General features: G+C 43.9%; 1 protein-coding gene across 1 annotated transcript; it reads right to left on the bottom strand.

The window, feature by feature from the left end:
• Positions 1-581: 581 nt before the first annotated feature.
• LOC112880744 (far upstream element-binding protein 2) lies at positions 582-6,375 on the bottom strand. Its single transcript, XM_025945501.1, has 7 exons — positions 5,928-6,375; positions 5,048-5,157; positions 4,747-4,932; positions 4,568-4,666; positions 4,322-4,393; positions 3,898-4,014; positions 582-2,039 (listed from the first exon to the last, which is right to left on the bottom strand). The coding sequence occupies exons 1-7, from the start codon at positions 6,280-6,282 to the stop codon at positions 900-902; spliced, it is 2,079 nt and encodes a 692-aa protein (XP_025801286.1). The 5' UTR covers positions 6,283-6,375; the 3' UTR covers positions 582-899.
• Positions 6,376-12,229: the final 5,854 nt, after the last annotated feature.

The raw sequence follows: 12,229 nt of genomic DNA, 5'->3' as shown, positions 1-12,229 counted from the left end.
TATTGAGAGAGGATTTGCGTATTTGAGCCGGTGTAACTCAGATGGGTGATGCCACAAAATGGGACTTCCAAATTCCGATTCACATTTTCTTCTTTGAACTTACCTGGGATAAATTCAATTTGTCGGTGCTCGCCTACTTTCATTCTAAACATTTAGCTGTGTTACAGCATAGCTGCAATCTCCCCTGATTAATATCCCAAAAAACACTTCCGCTGATAAGCGTTATGTAGTAATGCTAAACCTTAACAAAAATTTAAAGGTGTGTTTGGTGATCCTGGATAGGTAAGGTTCAACCAATTTCTTGAACCATGTGGTTCACTCTTGGTAGATAATGATATCATGTGGGATTAGCTTATCCTGAATGATTTGGTATGATTGCCCCAACCAAACAAAGGATCACCATCTAGGTGTGTACCATTCTGTACGTGAAACAAATGGTACATACAACCAAACACACCAAGACATTCCACATTAAGCAGACTACATTGCAGCACAAACCTGAGCAAGCTGGTGGTTGTATCATTTGCGCAACACTGAAACCAAAATTTAATCCATCCAATAAAAAGATACATCAGCGCACATTGAAAGAAAGATAGGGTTCAGAATGCATTTGTATTGGTAGATGTTCAATGTCAAGACCCCATACAGTAGGGCCCAACCAGAGCAACCACAAGTACATATGTTACCAGAACGTACAGGCATCAAAACAACATAGATAACACAGTACTGACCAATAGCAATTTAAGATAATAGAGTCAAAGCTAAAGCAACATGGAAAACAATATAGCTAGTAGATATGGACCCTCTTCCCTAAACTAGATGCAGAACATAAAGCAACAGAGGAGGAAACCACAGCGGATGCTTGAAAAATCTTTTGTTCCCCAAGGAGCCATTGAAGCTTAACTTTCTGCAGATGTTTGTGCGCCACCACTGTTAGCAGGAGCAGGAGCAGATGTTGTGGCAGCACCAGTGGAGCCAGGTGCAGCAGATGGATCCTGGGACGCAGCAGTTGTTGCTTCAGTAGAGTATGCTGGAGGCTGACCATAACTTCCACTGCCATAAGCATCACCATATGACTGCTGCTGCCCATAGCCCGGGTGGCTTGCCGGGGGTGCACCAGGGTAAGGCGGAGGAGCACCATAACCAGGCTGGCTGTAACCATACTGTCCATAACCACCTTGCGCAGATCCAGGAGGCGGAGCCTGTCCATACGGTGAAGATGAAGGAGGCTTCTGGCCCTGCGGAGAAGGCTGACCATAAGCGCCTTGACCATAACCACCTTGCTGTGGTGGCTGGGTGCCATAGCCAGACTGCGGCGGTGGAGCACCATAGCCAGATGGTGGAGCAGAAGCTTGTGCTGGGTAGCTTGATGCAGCACTAGTAGGGGGTTGGCTGGCATAACCAGGGTGGCTTCCAGCAGTTGGAGTTGAAGTTTGCTGCCCTGGAGATGCCTGACTGGCCCCACCAGTACCACCATAACTGGGTGCAGACCCATCCTGGGTCGAGTTTGCAGCTGATCCATAAGCAGATGCACCATAGCCCTGCTGATCATAACCAGTCTGCTGAGAATAGCCCTGCTGCTGCCCTTGAGTCTGGTAACCAGAGTAATCATACACTTGCTGCCCACCACTCTGCTGAGAATAGGTAGAATCATATCCTTGTGAAGTATATGCAGGAGGCTGGCCATAATTGTAGCTAGTAGCATCAGTAGACGTAGCAGTCCCAGGGGCAGACTGTTGTTGAGGTTGCTGCTGCTGGTTATAATAGTCATACCCAGTACCAGGGGGAGTTGTATGAGATTGCTGGTTTTGAGACTGATCCCATCCAGTCTGATAACCACCAGATGTTGGAGGATAGCTACCATAAGGTTGCTGAGGTGCACCATACTGTGGTGGTGCCCCAGGATAGGCTCCAGGCTGCATATAACCATAACCTGGCTGCTGGGGTGGTGCACCAGGTTGGCCCCAGTTTGACTGAGGACGAGGAGGGCGATAACCCTGCTGAGAATAGCCACCTGACATTGGATTTCTGGCACGGTTCTGCAAAAATATAGTTTGCACATCTGTATATATGTATACAACAAAAGAACACAGCATAGAATGCAAGGGGAAAACAGCAGTGCAATAACAGACATACAAACACAAGACATGTTGCAGATAAATTCCAGAACCACCAAAAAAATGGAAGGAGCAACTCACCGATCAAGATTGTCAAGCAATGGGTGATGCCCATCTACCGTCGCCCATGTGCAAAACTATAGGTGCTAATGAAGATTGGACAGCTAGACGAATATATACATATATATGTTGAATAGCAATACCATCAAATAATTTTTCAATAGATGTTTAAAGATTAGTGATGAACAAAAGTGATTCCACTACAATCTAAAAGATTTAATTTATTGCTAAATGACAGGATATAAAAATACAGAGGTTCCTTTATTGGCAAATATCCTCCAAAAATGAGTGTTTATAAAAAGTAGCAAATGAAACATCAAAGAAGACATTTGAGTGATACTAGTTACACATAAAGAGAAGGTTGTGACAGCAACCTGCAAAGTCACGAGGTAGATAGACAGGCATAACAACACTGAAAAAGAGCTTCATGCAGGGTTTTCTGCATCCTTTTGTTACAAAACAGTTTTAATTCAGGAATACTCCAAATAAGATAGTTGCACAAGATGGACTATATTTCATTCACGGACGGTTATCATATAAAGAGAATGCAATCCCATAGTTAAGTATCAAGTTCTGTATAGGCAGTAGTGGCTGCAAAAAGAAAACCTAGCATCCCTAATGATCATAAACATCAAAGCCCTAAATACTTGCAACTAGAATAAAGGGTCTAAACTGGAGTGCATGCCCGCCATTACAAACTGAACACCTGAGGGCCTGGGCCTGTTTAGAGCAATTCTTCCTTCCAAACAAGCCCTGAGTAAAGCAATGTATCCATTGTATCCAGAGGTACAGGAGGAGCATATGACAAATTTTAAACGGTACAAATACCAGATAAGCATGTCAGCTCATATAATCCATAACCATGTTCAGTCAAAATACCGTGTTCTATTAAGCAGGACATATTGATATTAAACAGTGACAAACCTGCTCTCCAGGAAAATTTGCAGTCCTCCTGGCAAGCTATGGACACTAATTTGTCTATATGTGAAGAAATAAATAAACACCCACTGAATAGAACAGGTGACAACATGGACTTGTCACTTGTTACAGATGTTGCCCAAAACAAGAACATCACCACATGTGAAGTGAATGATATGAATTACAAAAAATGACCTCTCAAAGCTTGAACTGCTGTTCTGTGAAGACCCATTCAATGGGCCAAACAAAGTTGCTAATATATGAAGAATGAAGCAGGTTGGAAATAAGTTTATTCATTTTATGGTATATTTAAGTCTTAAACCTTGCCCAAACCCATTATTAAGTTATGTTCAGAAACAGGAAAGGCATATGAAAATCTCCTTCCATGTCATAGCCATGCTGAGGATGTACCCACGGCCAATATGCTTCAGACATTGGTTAGCACAGCAGTGTAATCAATGGCCCTGTTTGTTTCCGCTTATTTTCGATTTTGAAGGCTCGATTTTAGAAAATCCAAAAGTCGGATGACTCTCAGAATCGAGAATCGAGACTCCCAGCTCGATTTTCTAAAATCCGACTTTTGGATTTTCTAAAATCGAGCCTTCAAAATCAGAAATAAGCGGAAACAAACAGGGCCAATGTAGCGCAAAAAAGAAGCAAACGGAACAATATTTTCAAAAGAACCCCAGGGGAAATCATAAATTGAACCATTAAACAAAATGAACCAGAAGCAAGACTTAAAGTAAGGCAGATAACCAAATATGACAAAGCAATCATGGATATCACGAGAAAGAAAACGGACCTCACTGGTAACCTCAATCACCAGCTGCTTTGCAATTTCAATTTGTTCCTGTGTGCCATCAATATGCACAGTTCTTTCAGTTGAAGTATCACCAGCGGGCAGATGCAAAGGAATAACCTGCACAAGAATTCACAAGGACATGAATAACCAAACACATCAACAAGAAAATACAGCAGACAAAACGACCTCAAGTATAAATGACCACCTTGGCCCTTGAGCAATGGAGTGTATGAGGCAAAATATAAACAGAGGAACTCAAGTATAACAGAAATATGATATTTATCCAATCTACTGCGACCAGCATTCAAATTCACTTGGTAGAGCAAAAAAAAAGCAGGAAAACAGCCAACAAGTAAACTTAGTGAAACCTTATTTCTGATTGCAGATAGGGTAAAACAGGAAGCTGTAGAACAACATAACAAACCTGGATACGAGCTCCAGATTTGGCTTGCATGGACTTTATAGTCTCACCACCCTTACCAATAACCAGACCCACCTAAAAAGGAACAAATCATAAGCAGGAAAAAAAAACATGAAGGAATAGGTGCCACAATACTTACTAATTACACATTGAGAAATGGGCATTTGTGACTTTGTCAAAACTGTGATAAAGTGTAGTTTTCTCATCCTAAAGTTACACTTATCAAGAAAAAAAAACATGTGTACCAACCTTGTTATTAGCAATTTTCATCTGGAACGTATCGGCACCTGGCTGTGGTGCATTATATTTCCGGCCACCAGATCCAGTACCAGATGACCCAGCATCAGCCTGCAGAAGATTGCAAGATCAACATGATATATACGCAAAAAAAAATGCAGAACAAAAGCTGTGGTCGTAACAAGTAATACCTCTGCCAGAACTTCTTTGATCAGCTGCTCAGCTTTGCTTATCTGCTCAGGAGTGCCTGAAAGCTCAACTGGTCTTGTCTGGGCACCTGGTTCAGCTTCATTGTCTCTTGTTACTTGAATCTTTGCTCCTGACTGAAGTTGGAGATACCTGATAGTTTCCCCGGCTTTTCCGATAATAACACCAACCTACAGCAAGTCAACAACAGTGCCAGTTAACATGACTACTAACTTCACACTTTAGGTGATACTTTCTAACACGACTATAAATTCAGTGACTGAAAACAAATTGAACACAGCTTACTCTTCCATTTGGTATTTCAATCTTTTTGCTTGTACCCTGATATCCACCATATGAAGAGTACTGAGACGCACCACTCTGTGAAGATAACGGCGGGATAGAAGAACCATGCCCTGATACATGCACCAGTATTCAGAATCCATTTGTGGTCATCAGAATTTATGGCATTTATAGATATATGAAACACAAGAAGTAACATTTTAAATTCTTACACATTGCATGAAAGGTACTCCCTCCGTCTCAAATTATTAGTCGTTTTGGCTTTTCTAGGTGCATAATTTTTGTTATGCATCTAGATATATATTATGTCTAGGTGCATAGCAAAATCTATGTATCTAGAAAAGCCAAAACGACTAATAATTTGGGACGGAGGGAGTACAACACAAGAAATAGCTTTTGCACACGGTGCATAAATCTAGCTTCTACTTACTCAACACAAGTGCAATGTGCCCTCTCTACCAGCCTGAGAAAAAAGGTTCAACTACGCATTTAGTTAGATTAAGCCTCTACTCTTCCACCGCCAGTCTGCCGTACTGCAACGTGAAGCTGCAGAGCCACCAAGGATGCCACGTGGTCACTTGCAGCTCATGTCGTTATAAGATGGTGGTGACGAAAAAGCGCCCGCAAAAATAATTGAGATACCATTAGCCGCGTGCTACCTACTATTGCGTCAACGGGAATCCCAATAGCACACAGGTTAAATTAACCAAGAAGCAGATTTGCACATCACAGCAGCTCACGCTCATGATCTATCGATCCAGCCCCCAAATCGAAGCGTAAAACAACCCAAAATCAACATCACGGAAGAGGCCATAAACCTTAAGCACAAACAGATCTCTGCGATCAAGCATGGGCTTAACGAGAAATCAGTCCAGTTACTCACCACCACCGGCAGAGGACGAGTAGCCGAGCCCCCCGCCGCCGACGCGGCCACCCCCACCACCTCCACCGCCACCGCTGCTGCCCAGGGAGCCTCCTCCCCCGTAGCCGCCGACGTCATCGTCGCCGTTGTCGACGCGGGGGCGCTTGGCCTCGGCGGCGTTGAAGATCCGCGCCGCGATCTCCTGCGCGCGCTGCTTCGCGAGCTGGATCTCGTCGGGGGGCGGCGGCACGCTGTTGTACGACGGGGCGCCAGCGGGCGGCGAGGCGGGCGGCGGGCCGGAGGAGAACCCCGTGCGCCGCGGCGGCGGCGAGGGGTCCTCGTACTTGCGCTTGGAGGAGTAGTGGTCGTCGGCCATGGTGACGGCGGCGGGTCGCTAGGGTTTGGGCGGCGGCTGCGGGGCGGCGTGGACGAAGGGATAAGACGGCGGAAAACCCTAGCAAACTAAGGGCGCTCATATTTATAGAGCTGGCCCCCTGATTTCTAGTTTTTCACCGAGTTGTCCTGGTTCCCTCGTCCGATTTGGATCAGAGAGCCCCGATGGATAGCATAGTTTCTATAGCGCTAATAAAGCTGCCACATAAATAATTTGATGACATGGCAAATAAGCTAGGAAGAGAGAGAAAAGAAGAGAAGTTTGAGAAATGGTGTCTATACAGCTACGAGGATCAAATACACTAATGCTTTCGTGTTAGGAGTGTTGGGAGCGAGAACGTGTTTCCATCTCTGGGGCCCACGTATCCACCGGCGTCCACGCATCTGAGCGGCGAGCTGCTAGCCGCTGCTGCGTCTGCGCGTAGCCCTACTTGTCTATCGTTCGTCGTGTGCAGGCTTTGGGCATCGTGGGCTGTGCGTTCGTGTGCGCCGTCCAGCTACTTCTCCGGCGAGTTGCTCGTGGCCGCTGCATCCATGCGCGCAGTCCCACCTTCACGTCCGCGGCAAGCCACCTGGCTGCCGTTGCCCCTCGTCGGAGCTAGCAATCACCAACAGCTCAGGCATCCATCCCATCTACTTTGCTCAAGCACCTCAATCCCTGCAACATACCATCCATCTCATCTTTTCCCCTTTCTCCACCTATCCAGGCTCCAAGCCGCTCTTTCAATTCGAGTGCTTGCGAGATGCAAACAACGGAAGCAGCACCCGTGTAATGAGTTGTGCACTACAGTAGTGATTTTGTGCTTCAATTTGGACTTCAAGATTTTGATTTTTTCCTTCAATTAGCAATGCAGTCAGAGCTTACGGCCAAAGAGCTCACTACTACTCGCGCATGTACTCGCTACATGCCCCCCACCGCCCACTGCTCACCGTCGTAGCCTGCTTGGCCTCGCCGCCCGCACGGAGCGCAGCCACCGCTGGGCCAACCGTCGTCCGAAACTTAGCCTTGCTATGTGCCGAAGTTGCCGTGCCTGCTCACCACCGCAGCCTGGAAAGAGCGCGTGAAAAGGGAGAGAAAGGGATCGCTAGAATTGATTACAGATCTATATGAAGACTTGATACGTTGTATGTTGTGGTTTCTAAATAAAGTTTTGTTGTGATATAGTACCTATGGAAACCACGGAGTAGTTTTAGGATTGGGACTGTCTTTACTATTCCAAAGTCTTTACTATTCCAAAGTCTGAAGCTCTGAGTTCATAGCTCTGCATATATTGTTCAAATACTCTCACTAACTCTCGCCGTTGCTGAGGCTGAGACCAATTTAGTTTCTTACGAATAGTTTCATCATATATGATTGACATACATACTCTTGTGATGATAAAAATAAAATAATCATATGGTCACTTGAATTTCTATTCATCAATTTTCTAAACTCTTGATGTTAGAGATAGATCTCTAGGTATCCACAAGAAAGCTACCCGCAAGGAAAGAAGGAGTCGGACTCCTACTAGAATTACTCGGAAGCCTGCAGTACTCGGCTACGAAGCGCTCGGGGGTTTGTTAGAGATAGATCTCCTGGTACCCACAAGAAAAGCTATCCGCAAGGAAAGAAGAAGTCGAACTCTTACTAGGATTTCTCGGTAATCCTATTAGGACTCTAACCTATAATTCTACTAGGACTCCTACTTTGTAACTGACTAGTAACCCGCCCTTAGGATATATAAAGGAGGGCGGGGTACCTAGATCATCAGAGCAGTCAATAGACAACTCAACACCCAAACATAGGGTGCAATATACAATGCGTAGGGTATTATGCTACTCTGACGGCCCCAACATATCTAGATCCGCGTCTTGTATACTCGCTTACGTTCAGGTTCCAGATCCAGCGATCCCTTATCAAATAATCTCCTACTATCCTTAGGTAGTCTGATGGTAAAAGCACGGATACTTGGATATAGATCTAGCCATCCTAATTCATCAGCTTATTTTTAACCCAATCTTCAATCTTATATTCTTACTCTTTTGATTCCATGAGTCTTCTCATACATGTATGGTCGCATCCATAGTACGACCCACGGGTAACTAGCTGGAGAGTTCGCACCGCAGTCGGCATCACATGTGCCCTCAACCACTTCGATTTCTCCTTCCTCATCTTTTTGTTGGCGCAACCTTCTTCTCAACTCCGATAGTTAAATTTGTCTAGCCAAACTGCCACTACCACGGTAGGCAATACCTTTATCCTCCTCGGTACCATCAACGGCACGAGAACACCCTAATGATTCATTTAAAATTGGACAATCAAGTATACCCCCACAACCTCACCAAAGTGCTAGTTCAAAATTTTGATAATAGAAATGCAAAATTTCAACGAGAAGGGGTCAAATTTATATGCTAATTAGATAGAAACTTAGCATGTAATATTATCTCTAGGAGCACTACTAGTTGGGAATTTGAAAATAAAAAATAATGCACAATGCTCGGTCATGCCTCTATTACCACCATTGGCCACAATCACCACTTCACGTGCTCCAGCACCTTAAGGTGCTCCCATACTCCATTAAAAACACACAAAATCGGGCATGAAGAATTGAACCAAAACTATGTATGGATAGAGGATGCAACACTGCATATTCATGCAAAGTTTTATGTTGAACAAAATTATGTGCAATAAGAAAGAATAAAACAAATCGGCACATGAATAGGTGCGGTCGTGGGTCTAGATGAACAGTGCATTCGACCCGATTACATGCTGACTTTATCTTTTTTGTTTCTCTCTGCACAAATATTTATTCAACTCCAAATTTTCATTGACTATATATATCGTTACATCCTGTATCCATACATATTTTTTTGTTTATTTTTTCATGCATATTTTGATGTGTTTTTTTATGATGGAGTACGGGAGTACCCCAAGGTGCTCGAGCACCTGAACTCCCCTCGGTTGCTCCATCGTTGCTGCCCACACCACCCACCTTCCACCGTTGCACCTTTCCCGGCCTTTAACAGACTAAGCAGTTGCTCTGCCCGGTGCATATACTCCATCTGCTACTTATAACTTTTTACACCTAATCATCTCTTTATAAACTACCGAACATCCAAACTTTGAACACCAAATCTCAATTCTTGAACCCTCAGTTCAAATCACGCTCCTTCTTTTTTAGCTCCAACTGACAAACTCTAGCTAGATTCTACTAGCTCGCTAGAGGAATGCATCTGCGCCAAGAGCTAATGTGGAGAGAGAGAGTGAGGGGAAAGAGGAGTTCACTACCTTGTCATCGGCTGACTTCATGAACTCGTCCCATATTCTATCCCTATGCTGGTCTTGATGTAGTTTTCTAGATTTGGACATAGGAAAGAGAGAGAAAAGATGGAGAAAGAGAACAAGATGAGAGAGGGGAAGATGATGGACTCGCAAAATAATTTCAGTTGCTCCTCTTCCTATATCCTACAAAATATGGGGAGACAACTTGTAGTGACACGGTTTGTGTGCGTGTTAGCATCCACGCACACTATACCACAGCTCCAAATCACTGACTACGTAGGAGTAGGTATAAGCTGTTATACCGACTAACTGTCAGTCGATATAGAGCTTTGCCAACTTCACCGATCTGTCGTTGTACGTGGCGTCGGTATAGAATTTTACCGACCAACATCATTTTACCGACCGATAGTATATCATATATTTAGAAACATGATAGGGCTGAGCGGGAACGGAACAGGAAATAAGAGATGGTATAACCCCTGGCATATTTGCGAGATCCTATTTTTATCCGGGATGGACTCGTATTCATCCCGTTTCAATATGTTGGGATATGCCCAAATCTTAAAAGCGTCAACCCCTCAGCTCGAGCTAGGTAGGGATGGGAGTGGAGCTAGAATCGGGATACACGAATCCGAAAACGGACAATACGGACAAAAATAAAATGGAAACATATGGTAATCAGGAACTCAGATCCTCCACTCCTTGTGCCTCAATGGCGGCCACCGGTGGCAGCTGTCGCCGTTTCTACAAGGTCGGATCCGGTGTCCACCCGCATGGATCTGCGTGAAGAGGAAGCAACAATGGAGGTGAAGCTAGGCAGTGGTGGAGTCAAGTAGCATGTGTGACTCCGGCAGCGGCTTCCGTCCTTGGGCTGGAGGGATTTTGGAGATGTAGGCGAAATCTATGCTGTTAAGCCGGCCATGATTACGGCGACGCTCTGAAGCGCCGTTTTCCTACTTGGAGGCATTGTCACGGCGTTCTTCCACTCCTGTTGTCTCTTGCAGCTATCGGTGGATTTCTGGGTGAAAACCTATTCTTGGCTTGCCGGATGAGGCCGCGACAGTATCTTTGATGTCGTTTTCTTTCTGGAGCGTCGCCTTGGATATCCTTCGGTCCGGCTTTATCACCTCAACGGCATCGGATGATTTGAACATCAAGTTTGTTTGGTGTCGTGACAGGATTTTGCAAGGATGAAACGTGAACGAAGAAGAGGATTGGAGCTTAGTCTTCTAGTTTTCTTTCTTTATTTTAGAATTTCTTTTCTTGTATTTTTGAAACCCTCATTTGGAGATTAGAGTCTAAGAACTCTCATAATTCTTGGCTATATATATCCAGCATACGGATATAGAGGCCGATTTATCCTTTTATCTAAAAAGAAACGGCATGTTTTAATATGAAGTTTATAACCATGACTCACACCACACACAACATACCCACTGATACATAACTGCACTTTGCAGATGCATTATAGATGCACGCCTGCACTTGTACCGGGTCTGTGCGTGAGCAAGCCGACTGCACGCAACACATGCACGTTTGCAGCAAGCATCATTGCACATTACTAGAACATTAGGCGCGCGATGCGCGCCTTACCGTTTAAACAATCAAATATAAGTAAATGGAAGGTAATAAAATATGCAAGTAAACCGAAGCTAGGCATATTCATTACCAAATCAGCATTTCATGACATCAGATGCACATTGCTGCATACCATAGTATTAATCAGGACATTAAAGAACAAAAGTCACCATCAGGACATCGATGTACATGGCAGTGTCAACCAAGTTGTTGTCCAACCGAGCCTCAAACAAAAACCAAGAAATTAAATGCCCGATGTCTGATGATCTCCCTCATCTGAGAATAAGGGAGAGGAGGTCGAGCTTGTCTGTTGGTGTCCATCCACAAAATTTCCAATGATAGTTTACTCGCCAGAGGCTAGCATGGTCTCTATCCAGTATCCACAACAATTCCTAATAATCTGAGACCTAGGAGTAACTAAATATGTCTTGTAGATTTCGCATTTGCAATGCAAGTTAAAAAAAACGAAGAAACTATTTCTTAGTGAGGCGAACCTTTCTTTAAAGTGCTCTTCTGTGTCTTAGTTGCCGAATTATCAGGCACATCATGCGACACACAAGAGAACATAGCAACAACACCAAGCTACAGGCAGCAGATAAAGACTCTCCTCCTTACAACAAGAATAAAGAGAGTATGTAAGTTCAGTTCGGTAAGGGCAAAGAAACCTATCAAGTAAAGCAAAGGAACTTGTTTCAGAGATGCCATACTGCAGGAACAGATATGCCAAACTCCAACACATGTTTCAGGCAGCTTAATGTGAAGCAAAGTTCCTTTTTTTATATGAGACCACACAATACCAAATTATCTTTCATAAAAATCAGAGAACAAATTATCATAAGATCATCAAGCACTCCTACTCATAATTATCTTGATGAACAACATCAATCAGGTTAGGCATTTTCAATAAGTTGCTTACTTTTTTGCTTATTCATTTTCAGTAAGTTACCTACTTATTTTGGGTATGCATTTTCTGTAAGCTGCCCTCTTATTTTTCCTTTTCCTATGTATGAGAAACCGATCAGAAATGAATGTTTGGTACAACATCAAAATGATTGGTTATGCATTTTCAGTAAATTGCATACTTATTCTT

Source organism: Panicum hallii, chromosome 1 (genome assembly GCF_002211085.1).
Source record: "Panicum hallii strain FIL2 chromosome 1, PHallii_v3.1, whole genome shotgun sequence".
In the NCBI taxonomy this organism is placed as follows: domain Eukaryota; kingdom Viridiplantae; phylum Streptophyta; class Magnoliopsida; order Poales; family Poaceae; genus Panicum; species Panicum hallii.
This window is presented reverse-complemented; position numbering and strand designations above follow the sequence as displayed.

What these genes read in the sequence shown, in the direction of transcription:
- LOC112880744 (XM_025945501.1), bottom strand. Translation starts at nt 6,282, where the DNA reads ATGGCCGACGACCACTACTCCTCCAAGCGCAAGTACGAGGACCCCTCG. An exon ending in TCAAAGAAGTTCTGGCAGAG is followed by an intron (nt 4,667 to 4,746) that starts GTATTACTTGTT and finishes AATCTTCTGCAG; the next exon opens with GCTGATGCTGGGTCATCTGG. An exon ending in TGAAAATTGCTAATAACAAG is followed by an intron (nt 4,394 to 4,567) that starts GTTGGTACACAT and finishes GTTCCTTTTTAG; the next exon opens with GTGGGTCTGGTTATTGGTAA.